The sequence below is a fragment of the Anomaloglossus baeobatrachus genome, chromosome 3 (genome assembly GCF_048569485.1).
Source record: "Anomaloglossus baeobatrachus isolate aAnoBae1 chromosome 3, aAnoBae1.hap1, whole genome shotgun sequence".
Lineage (NCBI taxonomy): Eukaryota > Metazoa > Chordata > Amphibia > Anura > Aromobatidae > Anomaloglossus > Anomaloglossus baeobatrachus.
In genome coordinates this window covers 171729054-171751192 of record NC_134355.1, presented here as the reverse complement: position 1 = coordinate 171751192, position 22139 = coordinate 171729054, and the positions used below count along the sequence as shown (strand labels likewise).

At 48.0% G+C, this 22139-nt stretch overlaps 1 protein-coding gene across 1 annotated transcript in view; it reads left to right on the top strand.

The window, feature by feature from the left end:
- The window catches only part of BUB1 (BUB1 mitotic checkpoint serine/threonine kinase), a 228455-nt gene that overhangs the window by 116137 nt on the left and 90179 nt on the right, over positions 1-22139 (top strand). The window contains exons 14-16 of the mRNA XM_075339584.1: positions 19480-19570; positions 19679-19941; positions 21566-21712. Of these exons, the coding sequence (XP_075195699.1) occupies positions 19480-19570; positions 19679-19941; positions 21566-21712 (501 nt within the window). The remainder of the gene's footprint in view (positions 1-19479; positions 19571-19678; positions 19942-21565; positions 21713-22139) is intronic.

Here is a 22139-nt window from a genome sequence, read left to right as displayed (position 1 = left end):
ATTTCGCTGTCCTCCATCACCCTCACTATGCACTCTGCGGCACAGAGGTACTCAGTGTTCCCGTGGGGACGGTGCATGGAGCACCTTGGCAGATTGGGCAGTGACTGCTGGGTTGGTACGGTACTACCGCGCCTGCCGGCCGGCCACGGTGTTTAACTTTAGCTCCCGGCTTTTGCGGCCTAGCGCCTTAGCCTCCGACTGACCGTCCCGCCCTTCCCCCTGACTGTCAGGGCCAGGGGCGGGAGTTTAACAGTGAGGGCTGGAGCACACTTCGCTGTCCTCCGCCCCCTCACGTTTTCACTCAGGGCACCAGATTCCCGCACTTTTGGGGTTACGCCCACGGCTCCCCCCTCCACTGTATACGCCGACAGCCATGTTTTAAGCAGCACGTACTGCTTCAGGGTCGGTACGCCAGGGGGCTTCTTCTTGATGCTGGGCCCCCTAGAGTGATGAAATGTATATATGGATATATATGTTTGTATGCAGTTTCACAGTTCGGCTGTACATATGTATCCTCAGTGATCGCTGTGAACATTGCTCGGGCCATGTGGCACTCGCTCAGCGGAGCCGGGGGCACTGGTTGAACTCCGCCGGCGTTACCTGTCCAGGCGGCAGGGACAGAGTTGCAGCTTTTGCTGAGAAACTGAGTCTTTTTCACTATCCAGGTCTCAGGCTATGGACAAATGGTCGGCTAAGAGACTAGGAGTTTGCAGTCCAGACCGGTCCCTTACACAGGCCCCGGGCACTGCGGGATCGCCCCAGGCCTCTATCTGTCTGCGACGAAGCGTGTTCCTGGGGTGGCCCCTAGTTATGACGTGGGGTACTCCAGCACGAACCGCAGTCCCAGTCCGGCTAAGCAGCCTTGCTTGGAATCTTCCCCGACTTCTTCAAGGGTCTCAGCTTGAGGACCCTCTAGAGGATGGGGCGGAGGTCGCAACCCAGGACTCTGTCCGGACGTGGCTCTAAAGGCTTCACAGATACTGTACAGAAGCACACCTTCCCGGACAAGCGTTTTACTGAACGCCTTATAACACACGTTGTCCCTTCCCCTCTGACGTTGTTAAGGTTTGGGCTTAGTGTCATAAAGTGCCCTCCAGTCTCTTGACTGGCGGCTAGATCAGTAGTAGCAGTGGCTGACGGGTCCACGCTCAAGAATGCCACGGACAGACAGATAGAACTCCTAATGAGATCCATCTATGAACCCATAGGCGCATCCGTTGCCTCAGCCTTTGCAGGGGCGGGCACTCCAGGCTATCTCAGCTGCTCTGTCTCAGATTAATGCGGTCTGCTCCGCATTTAGCGTCTTTGACGTCTCAGGCGGTGGTATTTTCATCCTCCGCCGTGCACAGAGAACCTTTTCTGTATGGCGGTCCAGGTCAGGGGAGTGGTCCCCACGTGTCCAAGACCGATGTAGGAGACATTCTGTCTTACGGTCACAGGATAGAGCTCAGTTCTCGTCCTCCGACTCGTTGCTTCAGAGCATCTCCGTCCCCCGAGCGAGCCGATGCATTTCCAGGCGGTGAACACCAGATAGGACGGATCACTCCACCCCGTTCTGGACTTCACACTGCTCAACGGACAGAGAACCTGACGGTTCCGGATGGACTCTCTCCGCTTTGCTATCACCTTTGATGGCCCAAGGAGGCTTCCTAGAATTAATCGACATCAGGGATGCTTATCTCCACGTGCCGATTGTACCAGAATTTCAGCGCTTCCTGCGCTTCGTCATAGGGGACGAACACCTTCAGTTCGTGGCACTAACTCTCGGCCTGGCGACAGCCCCACGGGCCTTCACCAAGGTCATGACAACGGTGGTAACGGTCCTACACTCTCAGGGACACTCGGTGATCCTTTACTTAGACTATCTGCTGGTCAAGGCTCCCTCTCGGGTGGCATGCCAACACAGCCCGAACATTGCTCTAGAGACTCTCCAGAGATTCGGGTGGATCATCAATTTCCCAATCACTGACATATCTCAGCATGGAGTTTCATACTCTCTCAGCGATAGTGAAGCTTCCGCTGGACATACAGCGTTCACTACAGACAGGGGTGCAATCGCTCCTTCGAGCCCAGTCACACCCTTTGAGGCGCCTCATACACTTCCTAGAGAAGTTGGTGGCAGCAATGGAGGCAGCTCAGTTTGCGCAGATTCATCTGCGCCCACTTCAATGGGACTTTCTCCGCAAATGGGACAGCAAATCGACGTCCCTCGACAGGAACGTTGCTCCTTCTCGGGCAGCCAAGGCATCCCTTCAGTGGTGGCTTCTTCTCACTTCTTATCGAAGGAAAAATCCTTCCTGCCCCCATCCTGGGCTGTGGTCACGGCTGACGCGAGTCTGTCACGGAGTCTTCCCCCGCCGCAGGGCTCAGGGTACATGGTCTCAACAGAGTCCTCCCTCCAGATCAATGTTCCGGAGGTGAGGGCAGTGTATCTAGCCCTAAAAGCGTTCCAGCCATGGCTGGAATGCAGGCAGATCCGATTTCAGTTGGACATCGCCACGGCGGTGGCATACATCAACCACCAAGGCGGCACAAGCAGTCGGCAAGCCTTCCAGGAAGTCCGGCGGATTCTGCTGTCGGTGGAAGCCACAGCCTCCACCATCTCCGCAGTTCACATCCCGGGCGTAGAAAACTGGGAAGCAGTCTTTCTCAGTCGCCGGGCATGGACGCAGGGGAATGGTCTCTTCACCCGGACGTGTTTCAAGAGATTTGTTGCCGCTGGGTGAAGCCGAACGTCGACCTATTGGCGTCCCGGCACAACAACAAGGTCCCGGCATTCATGGCACGTTCTCAAGACCAGATTGGTCGCAGTTTCCACTGCCTTACGTATTTCCTCCTCTGGCGATGCTGCCCAGAGTGTTACGCAAGATCAGATCCGACTGCCGCCGCGCCATCCTCGTCGCTCCAGACTGGCCGAGGAGGTCGTGGTACCCGGATCTGTGGCATCTCACGGTAGGCCAACCGTGGACACTACCAGGCCGGCCAGACTTGCTATCTCAAGGGCCGTTTTTCCATCTGAATTCTGCGGCCCTCAACCTCACTGCGTAGCCTTTGAGTCCTGGATCCTAGCGTCTTCAGGGTTATCTCAAGAGGTCATTACCACTATGAGACAGGCCAGGAAACCAACGTCCGCCAAGATCTACCACAGGACGTGGAAGATCTTCTTATCCTGGTGCTCTGATCAGGGTTTTACTCTGGCCATTCGCCTTGCCCACTTTTCTGTCCTTCCTTCAATCCGGAATGGAAAAGGAGTGGTCTCTCGATTCCCTTAAGGGACAAATTTCGGCGCTTTCTGTGTTTTTTCAAAAGCGTCTAGCCAGGCTTCCTCAGGCACGCACGTTCCTGCAGGGGGTTTGCCACATAGTCCCTCCTTCCAAGCGTCGGCTAGAACCCTGGGATTGGAACAGGGTGATACCGGCTCTTCAGGAACCACCCTTCGAGCCAATGAGGGATATTTCTCTTTCACGCTTTTCGCAGAAGGTGGTCTTCCTAGTGGCAGTCACGTCACTCCGCAGAGTGTCTGACATAGCAGCACTGTCATGCAAAGCCCCCCTTCCTGGTGTTTCACCAGGACGAGGTGGTTCTGCGTCCGGTTCCGGAATTGCTCCCGAAGGTGGTATCCTCTTTTCATCTCAATCAGGATATCTGCTTACCTTCTTTTTTGTCCTCATCCAGTTCACCGATGTGAAAAGGATTTGCACTTGTTAGGTCTGGTGAGAGCACTCAGATTCTACATTTCTCGTACGGCGCCCCTGCGCCGCTCGGATGCGCTCTTTGTCCTTGTCGCTGGCCAGCGTAAAGGGTCGCAGGCTTCCAAGTCAACTTGGCTCAGTGGATCAAGGAACCAATTCTTGAAGCCTACCGTTCTGCTGGGCTTCCGGTCCCTTCAGGGCTGGAGGCCCATTCTGCCAGAGCCGTGAGTGCGTCCTGGGCATTGCTGCATCAGGCTACGGCCCAGCAGGTGTGTCAGGCGACTACCTGGTCGAGTCTGCACACTTTCACGAAACACTATCAGGTGCATACCTACGCTTCGGCAGATGCCAGCTTAGGTAGGCGAGTCCTTCAGGCGGCGGTTGTCCACCTGTAGGAAGGAGCCGTTTTACGGCTCTTTACCGAGGTATTCTTTTACCCACCCAGGGACTGCTTTTGGACGTCCCAATTGTCTGGGTCTCCCAATGGAGCGACAAAGAAGAAGGGAATTTTGTTTACTTACCGTAAATTCCTTTTCTTCTAGCTCCAATTGGGAGACCCAGCACCCGCCCCTGTTCCCTTCGGGCTGTTGTTCTTTTGTGTACACATGTTGTTCAGATTGAATTGTTCTTGGTTATGGTTTCAGTTCTCCGAACATCCTTCGGATTGAATTTACCTTAGACCAATTTATAAGTTTCCTCCTTCCTGCTTTTGCACCAAAACTGAGGAGCCCGTGATGCACGGGAGGGTGTATAGCAGAGGGGAGGGGCTTTACACTTTTAAGTGTAATACTTTGTGTGTCCTCCGGAGGCAGTAGCTATACACCCAATTGTCTGGGTCTCCCAATTGGAGCTAGAAGAAAAGGAATTTACGGTAAGTATACAAAATTCCCTTCTTCCATCAAATTCTTCAAAATATGGGTTTCACACAGATTCCCCCAATCGATCCATTCATGAGGACCAATTTACTCTGAGGCTGCATAGTTACTCTGATCTTAGTCTGATCTCTGTTTAGCGCTGTCTTTCTTTTCAGAGGTGCACAAAACTGTGGCCGACCACACTTACATTGCCGAATTATAGGCCTAACTGAGACCTGTAATTTAATCTGCCTCGTTGTAGTGAATGTTCTGTTGACGTTTGGTCTGAATCATATATTTTTCTTTTTTTTTTATTTTGATGGAAATCCCAATGCAAGTACTCGATAATGAGCACAGGATAAATGTGAACCGAGTATTATTGAGGTCTATTGTATTGGAGACCAAATAAACCAAATCAACATCAGCTCAAGAGTTGCATTTTTATTTTTTCTTCGGCGCTCCATTGGGAGACCCAGACGATTGGGTGTATAGCACTGCCTCCGGAGGCCACACAAAGCAATTACACTAAAAAGTGTAAGGCCCCTCCCCTTCTGGCTATACACCCCCAGTGGGATCACTGGCTCACCAGTTTTCTGCTTTGTGCGAAGGAGGTCAGACATCCATGCATAAGCTCCACTGTTTAGTCAGCAGTAGCTGCTGACTATATCGGATGGAAGAAAAGAGGGCCCATACTAGGGCCCCCAGCATGCTCCCTTCTCACCCCACTTGCGGTTTGTAAGGTTGAGGTACCTATTGCTGGTACGGAGGCTGGAGCCCACATGCTGTTTTCCTTCCCCATCCCCCTGAGGGGCTCTGAGGAAGTGGGATCTTTCCGGCCACCAAGCCCTGAGGCCGGGCTCCATCCACAGACCCATAGAACCTGCTGGATGTGGAGCGGGAGTGCCGTTCAGGGACAAGGCCCTGCAACTTTCAGGTACTCTGTGTCCCCGTATGGCAGGCCACGCACACTCCAGGCTTGCTGGGTGTGCTAGTGCGCCGGGGACTGTAGCGCTGTGCGCTGGGCTTATAGTCCCTGCAGATTACTGGGGGACTTTACGTGTGGGGACCGCCGCGCCGACCGCCCCTGGAGCGGCGGCGCAGCTGCGACTTGTAGTGCGCCGGGGACGCGCCGACCGCGCTTTTACGGCGGCGGCGTTTCTAACTTTAGTCCCCGGCTTTTGCGGCCTAGCGCCGCTTCGTTCCCGCCCCCACCCTGTCACTCAGGGACAGGGAGAGACGCTGTTCTATAGCAGCGCCGAGGGCTGGAACCTTATTTGCATTCTCCAGCCCCCTTTACTAGACACAGTGGGCGCCGGGTTCCCGCTCTTGTCTCGGGCACGCCCTCGGCCCGCCCCTCTCCTCTGGACGCCGGCAGCCATTCCGGCACGCAGAGCGGGAAAACGGAGACACTGAGCTACCAGCACAGGATTCCGGCGCCACACACCCGCTTTTGTGCGGGCGGTAAGCGGCAACTAAAGTGCTGACCCACTAATGCCGAAGTGTCCTGTTGTACTTTTGTACGGTCGCTATTCAGGATGCAGACCTAGAAACAGCAGCAAAAGATCAGGGGTGCTAAAGCACAGACTCTATATGCTGCTTGTCTTGCATGTGCTGCAGTGTCATGTGTCCTTTATGCTTGTATGCTTTACATTGCACTGTAAGGGCTATTCTTGGCTGTCTACCCGCCTAGATGGCTAGACAGCGGCAGCAAACAGCAATGGTGCTAAGGCACAAGCTTTCAATGCTGCTTGGATTGCATGTACTGCAGAGTTTATTTTCATGCTTGTACATTCACTGCATGTCGCTATTCTTGGCTAATGCTCCTTGATGACTAGACAACAGCAGCAGAAAAGCAAGGGTGCTAAGGCACAAGCTTTCAATGCTGCTTGGATTGCATGTGCTGCAGAGTTTATTTTCATGCTTGTACATTCACTGCATGTCGCTATTCTTGGCTAATGCTCCTTGATGACTAGACAACAGCAGCAGAAAAGCAAGGGTGCTAAGGCACAAGCTTTCAATGCTGCTTGGATTGCATGTGCTGCAGAGTTTATTTTCATGCTTGTATGCTATACATTCACTGTATGTCGCTTTTCCTGGCTAATGCTCCTGAATAACTAGACAACGGCAGCAGAAAAGCAAAGGTGCTAAGGCACAGGCTTTCTATGCTCCTTGTACTGCATGTGCTGAAGTGTTTATTGTACTTCATGCTTGTATGCTATACATTGCACTGTACGGTCGCTATTCTTGGCTAATGCTCCTAGATGGCTAGACAGCAACAGCAAAAAAAAAAAAAAAGCATGGGTGCCAAGGCACAGGCTTTCTATGCTGCTTGTACTGCATGCGACTGTTCCAGGACCCCCAGTGTGTGCAATTACTCAACGGGGTCTCTGCTACAGGTGGCCAAAAGAACCACCTGTGATCCCTGTCCAGGGACAGGGACGGAGTTGCAGTTTCCGCTGATATATTGTCTGTGGCTATGACTAACATCTTACAGACTTTGCAGTCCAGACAGACCTTGGGCAATGTTGATTCAATGCCCCTGGCCACCCTGATTTCGAAACAAATCATGGCTCCAGGAGGGTCCCATGCATCCCAGGGTGCAGGCTCTGACACGGACGACAGTCCCAGACGGCCTAAGCGAGCTCCCTAAGAACGGCCCTCGACTTCATCACAGTACTCTCTGTATGATGAGGCAGACGTAGCTGTTCAGGACTCTGATCCTGAGACCGCTCTCAATCCGGATACACCGGATGGTGACGCTATAGTGAATAATCTTATAGCGTCCATCAATGGAAGGTTGGGTATTTCTCCCTCAACTCCTCCAGTGGAGGGGTCAGCTTCACAGCAGAAGAAATCCCTATTTCGGTATCTCAAGCGTATATTGAGTACTTTTCTGGTCACTCTGACTCCAGAGAAGCAGTCCAGGAACACCACGCTTATCCCGATAAGCGTTTCTCCAACCGTATTGAAGATACGCGTTGTCTCTTCCCCCCTGACGTGCTCAAGCGCTCCAAGGGTGGATCCCCCAATCTCCAGGCTTGCGGCTAGATCTATAGTTGCAGTGGAAGATGGGACTTCACTTAAAGATGCCATTGACAGACAGATAGCCCTATCGGCGGGTCGGTTGCCCCGGCATTCGCAGCCATAGAGGCACTCCAAGCTATTTCAGCTAGTATTGCGCAGAGGGACGCGGTCACATGTACATCTTGGCCGCAGTAGCGTCCTTCACCTCGCAATGTCGGCATTGCGACTCAAGCTGTTTATGCTGTCCTGGACTCTACGAGCCGTACGTCAGTGGCGTCCGCCAACTCCGTGTTGTTACGCTCCTAGTGTTAAGGGATTGGAGCAGATGCTGCTTCCACAAAAGTGCTTAACCAGATTGCCTTTATCTGGTGACAGACTGTTTCGTGAGCGGTTGGATTAAATCATTCAACTGTCCAAGGGTACGGATTCTTCCTTACCCCAGCTATCAAACAAGACCCATCAGGAGAAGGGACAGTCGAGGTTTCGGTCCTTCCCAGGCTCGGGCACGTCCCAATTGCCCTCGTCCAACAGGACTCAAAAGGCTCAGAGGGGCGCAGGTTCCTGGCGGGCTCAATCACGCCCGGAGAAGGCAGCCGGAGGAACCGCTACCAAGGCGGTTTCCTCATGACTTTCAGCCCTCTCTCTCCGCGTCCGCGGTCGGTGGCAGACTCCCCCGCTTTAGCGACATTTAACTGCCACAGGTCAATGGCCGGTGGGTGAGAGACAGTTTGTCGCAAAAACTTCCTCACCGGCCGAGCCGAGGCTCTTCTGCAGGCAGTAGGAGTCGTAATCCCGGTTCCTCCTCAGGAACAAGAGACACTTTTTACTCCGATCTGGTCGGGGTGACAAAATAGGACGACTCCTTCCGTTCCGTTCTGGACCTTAAACTGCTCAACAAGCACGTGAAAACCAGGCGGTTCCGGATGGAATCCCTCCGCTCCGTCATTGCCTCAATGTCTCAAGGAGATTTCCTAGCATCAATAGACATCAGGATGCTTATCTCCACGTGCCGATTGCTCCAGAGCACCGGCGTTTGCTACGATTCGTTATTGAAGACGAGCATCTTCGGTTCGTAGCTTTACCCTTCGGTCTGGCGACAGCCCCACGGGTTTTCAAGTTCATGGCAGCAGTGGGACCACTCCCGCACTCTCAGGGTCACCCTGTGATCCCTTACTTAGACCATCTACTTGTCAAGGCACTCTTTTAAGAGGCATGCCAACACAGCCTGAACATGGCGCTGGAGACTTCCCAGAGTTTCGGGTGGGTCCTCAACTTTTCAAAGTTAAACCCAATCGCTGGCATATCTTAGCTTGGGGTTTCACACTCTCTCAGCGATGGTGAAGCTTCCACTGGACAAACAGCGGTCACTACAGACGGGGGTGCAGTCTCTCCTTCAAGGAGACACCTCATCCAGAGGCAGTCCCTTTCACGCAGTTTCATCTGCGTCCACTTCAATAGAACTTTCTTCGCTAATGGGAGGGGAAGTCGATGTCCCTACACAGGAACGTCCCCCTTTCTCAGACGATCAAGGACTCTCTTCAGAGGAGTCCACTCTTCAGATCAATTGTCTGGAGCTCTGGGCAGTGCATATGGCCCTGCAAGACTTCCTGCAGTGGCTGGAAGGCAAACAGATCCGAATTCAGTCGGACAATCCACAGCGGTGGCATACATCAACCACCAAGGCGGACTACGCAGTCGGCGAGCCTCCCAGGAAGTCCGCCGGATTCTGCTAGGGGTGGAAGACAGAGCATACACCATATCCGCAGTTCACATCCCGGGCGTAGAAAACTGGGAAGCAGACTTCCTCAGTCACCAGGGCGTGGACGCAGGAGAATGGTCTCTGCACCCGGACGGGTTTCACGAATCGGCACAACAGCAAGGTCCCGGTTTTCATGACGATCAAAGAGCTCTGGCGACAGGCATCTCACGGTCGGTCAACCGTGGGCACTACCAGACCGGCCAGACTTACTGTCCCAAGGGCCGTTTTTCCATCTGAATTCTACGGCCCTGAACCTACTGTGTGGCCATTGCGTCCTAGATCCTAGTGTCCTCAGGATTATCCCACGGGGTCGTTGCCACCATGAGACAGGCTATGAAGTCCACGTCTGCTAAGATCTACCACGGAAGTGGAAGATTTTCTTTTACTGGTGCTCTGTACAAGGAGTGTCCCCCTGGCCATTGGCATTGCCTACTTTTCTTTCTTTCCTGCAATCTGGGTTGGAAAAGGGCTTGTCGCTCGGCTCCCTTAAAGGGCAAGTCTCGGCGCTATTGGTGTTTTTTTCAGAACCGTCTAGCACGACGTCCGCAGGTACGCACGTTCCTGCAGGGGGTTTGGTCATATCGTCCCCCCGTACGAGCGGCCGTTAGATCCATGGGATCTGAACAGGGTACTAGTTGCTCTCCAGAAGCCGCCTTTCGAGTCTCTGACGGATGTTTCACTCTCTCGACTATCACGGAAAGTGGCCTTTCTGGTAGCGATCACGTCTCTTCGGAGAGTGTCTGAGCTAGCAGCGCTGTCATCCAAGGCTCCCTTCCTGGTGGTCCACCAGGACAAGGTAGTGCTGCGCCCCATTCAGGAGTTTCTCCCTAAGGTAGTATCCTCGTTTCATATTAATCAGGATATCTCCTTACCTTCTTTCTGTCCTCATCCGGTTCACCGGTATGAAAAGGATTTACATTTGTTAGATCTGGTGAGAGCACTCAGAATCTACATTTCCCGCACGGCGCCCCTGCGCCGCTCTGATGCACTCTTTGTCCTTGTCGCTGGCCAGCGCAAGGGGTCGCAGGCTTCCAAAGCCACCCTGGCTCGATGGATCAAAGAACCAATTCTTGAAGCCTACCGTTCTGCTGGGCTTCCGGTTCCATCAGGGCTGAAGGCCCATTCTACCAGAGCCGTGGGTGCGTCCTGGGCATTACGACACCAGGCTACGGCTCAACAGGTGTGCCAGGCAGCTACCTGGTCGAGTCTGCACACTTTCACCAAACATTATCAGGTGCATACCTATGCTTCGGCGGACGCCAGCCTAGGTAGAAGAGTCCTGCAGGCGGCAGTTGCCTCCCCGTAGGGGAGGGCTGTCTTTGCAGCTCTAACATGAGGTATTTCTTTACCCACCCAGGGACAGCTTTTGGACGTCCCAATCGTCTGGGTCTCCCAATGGAGCGCCGAAGAAGAAGGGAATTTTGTTACTTACCGTAAATTCCTTTTCTTCTAGCTCCTATTGGGAGACCCAGCACCCGCCCTGTTGTCCTTCGGGATTTTTGGTGGTTTTTCGGGTACACATGTTGTTCATGTTGAATGGTTTTTCAGTTCTCCGACGTTACTTCGGAGTGAATTTGTTTAAACCAGTTATTGGCTTTCCTCCTTCTTGCTTTTGCACTAAAACTGGTGAGCCAGTGATCCCACTGGGGGTGTATAGCCAGAAGGGGAGGGGCCTTACACTTTTTAGTATAATTGCTTTGTGTGGCCTCCGGAGGCAGTGCTATACACCCAATCGTCTGGGTCTCCCAATAGGAGCTAGAAGAAAAGGAATTTACGGTAAGTAACAAAATTCCCTTCTTTTCCAATGCCGTTCATCGTGTGATATAGGATTGCTGTAATTGCACTTACCTAAAGATTAAAGCTATGTCCAATTTTTCTGTAGGTTTTTTGTCTTGCTACTTGACACTTTTTTTTTTTTTTTTTTTTCATCTTTATTAAACAAAATATTTCATTGCTATGTTTTGAGAACCTATAACTTTTCTGGTTTTTCATGTGAGGGGGTTGGTTTTTTTTTTAGTTTTTTTTTTTTTTTTTTTTTTTGCACAATTAAATTTTGTACTATTTTTGGGATAGATAACTTTTTTTGATCGCTTTCTGCTCTAAATTTGGGAGGTAGAATAAACAAAACAAATTTCAGGGTTTTTAAAAAAAAATTATTTTTTTAACCAACCCTCTCACGATCCATAACCTACCCATATGTCATGGTTGGGAAGGGGCTTCTGACCTATGACGTATGGGTATGTTATGGCAATCACACAGGGATTGTGCATGCGTGATCGCCGCTGGGACTTAGGCTTACCTGACAGCCGATCTCTGCTCACTGCCCTGTGCCATCCCTTTCTGATTAACCTTCTAAATGTTGCAATGGCAGCATTCAGGGGTTTGGAGAGGGGATGTGTTCTGTCCCATGTGATCAGAACGCATCGTCAGTCCCCGATTGGGACTCACAGATTGGTATTGCAATGCTGAGGCATTACAATACATTATACCAGCAATCCGAGAAATAAGTTACTGTCCCAAATAGGGACTAAGTAAAAATGAGAATAAACAAACAAGCACATGCACGCAAAAGTTAGACCACTGCAAAATTGTCAGTTTTTCTGATTTTTCTCTTTTTATAGGTATATTTTTGAGTAAAATGTAAATTGTTCTTCTGACAGTCTCCTATTGCGATATGGTGTCCACTATCTATTCCAGGAAATTTTGCATTTCAAAATTCAAATAGTGCTTCTTCCCTTCTGAACCCTGTCGTGCGCTCAAACAGTAGTTTTCCACCACAATTGAGATATGTGTACTCGGAGGAAATTGACAACCAATTCTATGGTGAAATATCTCCTTTTACCCTTGTGGAAATGCAAAACTTTGGGCTAAAGTAACATTTTTGTGGGAAAAAGTTTAATTTCAATATTTTTTCCTTCCACGTTGCTTTAGTTCCTTTGAACCTGAAGGGGTTAAGAATAAATGTTTTTATTAAATGTGTTTTTAAACAGTTTAAGGGGTGTAGTTTTTAGAATGTGTCAATTTTGGATATTTTCTATCATATAGGCCCCTCAAAGTCACTTCAAATGTGATCTGGTACATATAAAAAAAAAAGGTGTTGTAAATTTTGTAGGAAAAATGAGAAATTGCAGATACTGTTAACTAGGGATGATCAAATTCCCTATTATTCGATTCGATGAATATCCGGCAAATAAGTCGCCATTATTCGAGTATTCGCGAATATTCGACCCTCAATGTAAGTCTATGGGAAACCAGAATAATTTTATGTCTGACCTGTGGTGACTGAGGAAAAGGCTGAAATGGATGGGAAAAGGCTGAAACAATATGGGCACAGCCTGTAGAAGGTGCCTGAGTGCATTTCTGGTGTCTTGGAATAACGTGCTCAGAGCAGCACGCGGCGTTTACGTAGTCGCCAGAACAGCTCTGCAACCAAAGTAAAAGAGGGGAAATTGCTAAGAAACAGGTTCTAGTGCCTAATCACTGTAATAAAATGTCAAATCAAGCCCCGACCTCCAAAAAAACCCAAAACACTTTAGCATATGTTCACACGTTTCGTTTTTTTTTTTACATTTTTCCTTCTTTTTCGATTAGAAAGGGCTGTAACTTATACAATATATTGGTGTCTCTCACACCTCCTTTTTTGGGACATATTTGACTGCACTTTAAAAGGTGTCCTGTACAATGTGTCCATTGAGATTTTGACCTTGCCCCCCTCCTCCTCCACCAGCACCACCAGCTCCAGTGGCCCCCTATTCAAATGTAAAAAGGGCCACTGGCTGTCCTCAAATCTCAGACTTATTAGTGCTCTCAGGTGGGCCCTGTAACATACATTGGGGAGGGATGGCAGTCATTTGTAGTTTTCTGCGTCCCCTATATCATTAGTGTGAAAGTTGGAATACGTACTCCATAACACTTTAGTGTGTTATTGCCAATGTGGCCATTTGGATGTTGGCCTTGCCCTCCTCCTCCTCCTCCACCAACAGCACCAGCTCCAGTGGTCCTCTATTCAAATTCTGTTCAAATGATTCAGAAATGTATATTTTATGGACAAATGAATGCCACGCTGGGACATCGAAGCTGATGTCATTGATGATGATTGCATCTGACCAAAATCTGGTTGGGAGCAGGAGTTATCATCGCCTGCTTCCTAGACCGCAGTTTGTGAAGCATGCACCACTGTGGAAGTGGCAGTTCTTTCACTCTGGAAATCAGGCTTTATTCCATTAGCTAACACCGAGGATTTAAAAATAAATTCAGTTTCCCCAGGGGGAATTGGTTCAAACACCATGTAGCACAGCATCAAAAGGTGCTCCCAACAGCTTATTTTTAAAAAATTGGTAGGATTTGCAACAGGGCATAACATGCCAAGAAGTTTAATAAATTCAGTTTCTAACACTGCCAAAAGGTCGCGGAAAGCCTCTGTTCCCACAAGCCGATACGGCAACATCTCAAGGGCTATCAATCGTGCAGTTATGGTTTCTGCCCTTGGGTGCATAACTGGGTGTTTTCGCTTCTTTTCGAAGGTCTGTGGTATGGACAACTGAACGGAACGCTAGGACACCGAAGCAGATGTAGTCGTTGATTGAGTTTGGCCAACATCAGGTTGAGAGAAGGAGGCATCAGCGCCACCTTCTTGCACACCAGTTTGGGAAGCAGGCAGCCCAGGGGAAGTGGCAGAGTTTGGAGTCTGGAAATCGTGTTTTTCACCTAGAGCTTTCAACCACCTAGTGGTGTGCTTGGCTATCATGGTTTCTCATGCTGGAGGTGCCCAAGCTGGAAGTATTTCTGCCTCTAAGCTTAGTCTGACAGATTTGACAAATGGCAACCGTTTGGTCCGAAGGACTCTTGGGGGGTGGGGGGGGGAACTCCCACCCAATCGCACCACGGACCTTTGGACTTTGAGGTGGCTGAGGTGGTGCACGGACCCCTGGACTGAGATGCCACAGGTGGTGGTGTCATGTGCACAGTTGATTGACTTCTGGCAGTAGTCGAAACCCTATGTCTTATAGCCCTTTTGCGGACTATGGGCACATGCTACTCTGCACTGCTGCTCTTGCAATCCATGCCACCCATCCATGTTGGATCAGTCACCTCATCATCAACCTGGTCGTCTTCAAATTCCTGAAGGTCAACATCTTCGGGAATGGAGGTTTCAGGCTGACCTGAGGGCAACTGTGTCTCATCATCTTAAAACACTTCCACCTGATTGCCCAGCATGTCATGGCCAACAACATGGCTTTCTTCTGGCCTTGGGTGCTCAAAGATCTGTGCATCACTGCACACCACGGCGTCCCCTGCGTTGGTGGTGTTGTGCGGTGAGAGGTAAGAAAGGTCAAAGGGTCCCATAAACAGTTCCTCAGAGTAACCTGCTTTGGTGTCATATGTTTCCTTAGAATACTGATGATGTGAGGAAGGAGGACCAGGTTGAGGATTCGATGGGCCAGCCTCTGGGCTACTCAAGTCTGTCTGGACCCTTGAGTTTTGCTACTCAACAAGTAACTGGAGGCATTTTCTGCTAGCCAACTCGTTACCTGTTCGCACTGTTCAGGAGTGCTTTCCCACGTGGACAAGAAAATTGGGATAGGAAGGCAGAGGTAGATAAAGCAGGAACCTTTTTTCTTTGGCTCGATCACACTGCTTGGGCGACTACCACTGTCACTACCACCTCGTCCACGGCCCTTACCCCCTCTTTTTCCCATTTTTTTTGTTTGATTATTTGAAGGTGAATACTGGAACGTGACCTTTTCTACAGGCAGTGGAACAACACTTATGCCAGGTAGTTAAACTTGTGTTAAGTTTCTCACGATAGCTTTTTCTGTAAGTCTAAAAACCGCAAGGTGCCTTTATTGGACAAACTACCACTTGGAGGAGTCGGCAAAGATGTTGTGAATGTCTTTCAGCCCCAAAAGAAAACAGGGTTTGACGACACTTTTTTTTTTTTTTTTCCATTTTAGTATTGTTTTTTGGCACTCTGATTGTGTTTTAGTAAGAGCAGGACACTATGTAGGTTCTGTAAGCTAGGAAGACACCACCACCAGGATGCTAGTTTGGAACTATGAAGGTGTGACGCCCCCGTGGGGTCACACATGTCACCCGAAAGGGAGACCTGACGCCTCCCTTAGGGCTAGTAGAGCACACCAGGTGGGCAGAGTCAGGCGGAAAGGCATGCCCACCGAGGAGACTACTGTCCTGGGGCAGGAAGTTCAAACAGAGTAGTTTTGAGTTGACAGTGGTAGTGGAGCAGCTGTCAGGGACCCGGGTAGGAGCCTGGGCCCCTTGTAAACGTCAGGCAGGCAGACTGTGGTGGCCGTCTGCAGGAGTACCGGTACAGCAACCGGCGGAACCATACGGACCGGGCCTGGGTTGGAGCCCGCCGGTCCTGAACTGGGGAGTCAACCGTGTACCGGAGCACCAGAAACCGGGTACTCAGACCCCGTCCTAGCTTAGAAGCCACTGAGTATAGGCAAATTGACTGATTGCTGGCTGGACCTCACGGGTTCATCCACACCCAAAGTCCCAAAAGAAGGCAAAAGCCCACCGAGACCGGGTGAGCGCCACCGCCAAGGGACAAACACCCAACGGGCCTGCGCCTGCGGGCAACCGAGGGCTCCTCCGGCAGCACAACGCCGGGGAGCGGGCTACCACTGCTCAGGCAGGGGAGCCGAAACACAACATCCAGAGGTGCACGGGAAAAGGGGCCACCATCAACCCCACAGGGGACACCTGCAGCTGGCCCCGGGAACCGACCACATCCGAACTTTGGTTTACTAGCGACTCTGAGTGTGAATCAATCGTGAGTACACCAGTGCCATCTGGGCACGACACTACACCACGGCACCCTGCACCCCCGACAACCACATCAGCGCTCTAGTCCCCAACCGCATCCAGGGCCCCGGGACACACCGCCTCTACCCACGGAGGGGGCTAACATCTAGGCTGCGGCCGCAACACCGATCCCGGATGAGCCCGCCATCACTTCAGCCGCGGTGGTGGTGCATCCCGTCACCACGACCCGTGGGTGGCGTCACGACCCGTTGGACGACAGCGCGGCCCTACCCGGCTGCGCGCCTTGTCCCACAACACCATCACTACCACCCCGCTACCTCTCCCCTCTAACAGAGCGACGTGGCCCCCGGTCCGGAGGCGCTCGTGCCACTGACAACCCGAGCCCGGACCTCGAGCGGCTCGGCCCGAGCAAGCGGAGGAAGCGGCCGGGCCCCTCTCAGGGCGGTGCAAAGGTATTTTGCTTCAGGCAGAAAAAGTGCCACTGACACCAAGTATTAATGAAAATTGGGTAACACTGAGACTATGTGTTAGTTGCAGCAGGCCACTCTGTAGGTTCTGTAAGATATGAATCCCCCAAAATTATGCTAGTTTGCTGACAGTAAGGTACTGGCCTTCAGGCAGAAGTAGTGCCACTGACACAAAGTAGTAATAAAAATTTGGTAACACTGAGAGTGTGTGTTAGTTGCAGTAAGCCACTATGTAGGTTCCAGGGCTGTGGAGTCTGTAAACCAAACCTTCGACTCCGATTCCTCAATTTCTCTTGCACCGACTCCTACATATATTGCTTATAGTTAGGTGAAAAAATTATTGTAAAACATGAACATGTGTATGTGAACATCAGACATTTAATAATTTTTTTGATACAATAATCAAGATATTTGGGTAGAACATAAAATATATTTATTGGAATACAACTTTAGAACACAAACTGTAATAAATTGTAAATATGTAATATACTATGTACTATACAGTAGATTACATATATATCTTGTGTATGTATGTGTGAGTGTATATGTGTCTATATATGTGTGTGTGTGTGTGTGTGTGTGTGTGTGTATGTGTGTATGTGTGTATGTGTGTATGTGTGTATGTGTGTATGTGTGTATGTGTGTATGTGTGTATGTGTGTATGTGTGTATGTATGTATGTGTGTATGTGTGTATGTATGTATATATATATGTGTGTATATATATATATATATGTGTGTGTGTGTGTGTGTGTGTGTGTATATATATATATATATATATATATATATATATATATATATATATATATATATATATATATATATATATATATATATATATATATATATATATATTTATTTATTTATAGTATTACATATTTACAATTAGTTTTTTGTGTTCTAAAGTTGTATTCCAAAAAATATATTTTATCTAAATGTTCTTGATTATTGGATCATAAGAATAATTAATGTCTAATGTTCACATTGTACTACAATACATTTTTCACTTAAATATAAGCATTATACTAAATATTATTTAGTAAAATATTCAGCACATTCTGCATTGCACTACTGTCCCCAATTTGTTATATATTTTAGGAGTCTGAGTCAGTGCATTTTATTCCGACTCCACCAAAATTAGCTCCGACTCCACAGCCCTGGTAGGTTCTGTAAGATATGAAGCCACCTCCAGGATGCTATATATTATGGTATTTGGCTTCAGGCAGATCTACAGGCTGTGACAGCAATTTTATTTATTTTATTTATTTATTTTTTTAACGTACACTATTTTTTTTTTTTAGCAGTAGGGTACTATGGAGTTTATGTACGCTATGAAGCCAACACAAGGACGCAACTGAGCTGATATGAATTGAGATGGTGGCTGACAGGCACCACACTACACCTGAACTCGTTGTTTTGACAATTTTGGGACCTTTTTTTTTGCAAGCTGTAATACCTATTCCTAGTATTAGACACAAGGGATGTAGCAGTGCTGAGATTGTTGATTATTAGTAGCAAATGTCAGGACAACGTTAATCTCTCCCTGCCTGTAATTAAGCTCTCCCTTTATCACACACTGCAGTAATAGACCATATGCACCACTAATAAGAGGTGTTTGTTTTTTTTTTTTGTTTTTTTTTTTTGCCGGTTTAATACAGGAACGGCTCTCCCCTAACTAAGCAATGCACTAACACTGTCCCTATACATGGTTCTAAGATTTACACAGCTGGTAGCTTGTGGACACTGTGTTCAGCCCTTACAAGGACTATTATTAGTTCGCTGTATAAACGATGCACCGCACACAGTACAGTCTCACTACACCAGCAGCTCCGGAATGAATGCGGGCACACAAAATGGCGGCTGCCTTATATAGCCCCTATGACGCGGTGTGGCAATGCCAATCACAGGAACACCACAACAAAGATGGCTGCGGCGTTTCTGTGAGGGGCAAGCAACATCAGATGTGTTCATTGGCTGGAAAAAAGACGCCAGGACGTCCAGAAACGAAAATAAAAGTATCGGAGCGAATACCATATTAGCAGTCTGATACCAAATACCTCGAATACCCCATTATCCGCCGGATACCAAATAGTGGCGAATACATTCGCTCATCCCTACTGTTAACCCTAGTATCTTTTTAACAAAAAAAGTTTAAAAAATGATGCTGATGTAAAGTAGACATGTGGTAAATGTTATGAGTTAACTATTTTGTCTGCCGCCCCACCACCGTGCGGAGCTGCCGTCCAACCTACATCCCACCTACTGTCTCCTCTCCAAAATCCTTTAGAATGTAAGCCCGCAAGGGCAGAGCCCTCTTCCCTCTGTACTAGTCTGTCTATTGAAACTTGCATATGCATTCTGTATGTAAACTCCTTCTCATGTACAGCACCATGGAGTCAATGGTGCACTATAAATAAATAATAATAATAAATAATAATAATTTTATGTGACCTAACTCTAATTTAAGGACGTAACAATTAAAAATTTTAAAATGGCAATATTTTCACCAAATTTCCGTTGCTGTGTTTTGGTTTGTTGGTTTTTTTTTTTTTGTTCAGTTGCAAACATGAAAAAAAATGAAAAATAGTTCCTGGCATAGGAGGAATAGAAAAAATTAATGCTAAGTTAAACAGAAGTCCATCAGGTTCACATAGAGGTTAAATTCACTTCTCAAAAATGCAGGAATACACAGACTGATGTACAAGTGTTGATTAAAAACCCAGAACAATACAAAAGGTATGGTTTAACTTTCACTTTTCTAAGATTCTAGAAAGTGGGGAAAAATCTTCTCTGATCAATGTAGTTAGAAATCATCATTTTGTTTATTAATGAGAAAATATTAGAATCAGAGGGGTTGTAATTTAATTACAATTAAAACTTTTATATTTCACCTTTTTAGAAAATGCAGTGACTGTGGAAGCTGGATGTAACATGGGTTTCGACGATTCCGAGGATATATTTGTACAGGCATACAAAAAGATGAAACTAAGGTATACAATTTTTTAATTTACATTTCTTTTCAAAAATTGTATATCTGTATGTAAATACATGATATAACATGTGACTTCTAACCAATATTTTTTGTTCTTCCTCTATAGCCCTATTCAAGAAAACAGTCCTGAACAAGCTAGGGTCGTTGCTCCGTCGCCTTCCTCCTGTAGTATGGTAACTCCACAGGTTGCCGTACAGGCAGATGAAGTTGAGAGCTCCAGGAAGCGTCTGGCAGAATGTAGGCTCTCCAATACCTCACATCACAGTGCATTAAACGTGGAAGACCCATGGGGTGTCACAACACAACCATTCATTGTATGCGATAATGGGGATGTTGAAGAAGAGACTCCTCCGTCCATTCAAAAACCAGGTATACATATGTTTGCAATGCATCTGTAGTATATTTTAGTTCTAAAACTTCAGTTAATTAAATCTAAACCTAAATATCATCATACTTTTGGCCAGGCATTGACAGCCTTGCGCCATATGCGGCCGGAGTTACCACGCTCTGAGGCCCCAAGCTATTAGTGACACTCCTATAGTTAAACTCCTCTCTGTACATAAATGTACAAAGATAGTGGTTCCTCTACTTATCAGATATGTACGGCATACATTGTAAAATCAGAATTACTCCTTTTATGTTTCAATGTGGCTTTAGGGAGTAGCACAATTTGACCTTAGATCAAAAAAGGTTGTGCACCTCACAATGTAGAGCGCTTTCCCACCCAGATTCCTCCACATTCTAACAACTTCAATCACTGGAAGTATACGAATGTGTAATCAGTAGGCGTAGCTCTTTATATGGAAAATCAACTTTTCAAAACTCTACTATGCAACTATCTAAGATTCTGGGTTAATGAATCTAAAATTGAATCTTGTTAAAGGGAATCTGTCAGGTCCCCTCTGTACCTAGAATCACGATTAGTTCTGTGTACATACAGTGTCTAGAATTCCTGCCGAACAGTCCCTTCATATAGTAGCACATAAACAGATCTTTAGAAAAAGGATTTCTAAAGACGACAGTTTTAAATGTGAATTAGGGCAGTGACTAGTCACAGGGGCGTTAGTTCCTGGCTAGTCGGCCCACTAAGCATGTATCGTACCCCCTGTGTGCGTGATAATGCTTTACAGCAGCCAGAGTCATCAGCAGCGTGATACAAGGCCACACGTGCCCACGGCTTTGTACCCATCAGCATTGAGCTTTTCTGACGCCGGGTGTATGCGTCCAAGCTTTAGAAAGGCTCACTGTCCATGATGGGAAATCGATCATGCGCAGTGAGCCTCTCTGAAGCTGGGACGCATACACCCGGTGTCAGAAAAGCTCAGTGCTGATGGGTACAAAGCCGTGTGCATGTGTGGCTTTGTATCGCGCTGCTGATAACCTACTTTACAGCAGCCAGCATCATCACGCCCACAGGGGTATGATAACAGGCCAACTAGTTAGTTCTAACTAATGCCCCTGCTACCAGTCACAGGCCTAATAGTTTATAAGATGCTTATCTTTAGAAATTCTTTTCCTAAAGCTCTGTTTGTGAGCAACTACATGAAGGGACAGTTAGGCAGGGATTATACGTATGTGCACAGAACTAATTGTGGTTCTGGGTGCAGACGAGACCTGACGCGTTCCCTTTAAGATTATTTCAATCCAGTTAATGGCATGTGTTTCTGACCCCCCCCCCCTTGCATCCTCTGATGCTGTCATAGTAGCAGGAGATGCGGTAGCCACTTCATAATATAAGAAATTATTAGCTTTTAGTCTAATGTAGGCCAATCTGGCTCCAGAAAGCCTTACGCTGTATGCATACAAGTATTTAGAGGCGTTTTCAGATGTGGAGGAGGATTTTGAGTTTCCACCACGTTTGAGGTTCTCCTCTGGAGACGCCATCTGTACCTAGCCTAATGAAATGTATTTGTTCCCTGACTATATTATGTTAAGTTTGCTTTACCAGTTGTTAACTTTTTTTTTTTTGTTTGTTTTTTTTCCCTTTCACCAGAGCAAGTAATAGTAGAGAATGCCTGGGATGATGACCTGCTTACCAGATTACTGTCTCAGTTACCCACACCTCTCAGCTCCCTGAGCAATTATCATCAATGGCAAACAAATGTGCCATCCTTTAAATTGAAATCACAAGCAAAACTTGGTAAGATAAAGCCATTTCTAGTTTCTAATCTGACCTGCCTAATCTTTGTATCATTGCAGACAATGTGCATGCGTATAAAGCCAGATCTGTATTACGGGGTTTAAAGTATTGTAGGAGTTGGCAGGAACTTTGTTCTAAACTGTTCATAACTATACCATGTATGAGGGACTGCTGATAAGTCTTTGGCTTTACCCAGAAAGAAACGAGATAGGATGATGAAACTTTTACATTTATTCCACATACTCTCCACTGATGTCAGCACACTTCTTACATCGGTATTCCAAGTTCTGTAAGCCTAGCAAAAAGAAGGATTTTAGTTGTGCCTCAAACCAGGCATCCATAGCAGCCATGGCATCAGAAATGTGTGAAATTTGGTACCTTGAGGTGTTTCTTCAGGCTTGGAAACAGATGATAGTTGGAGGAAGCT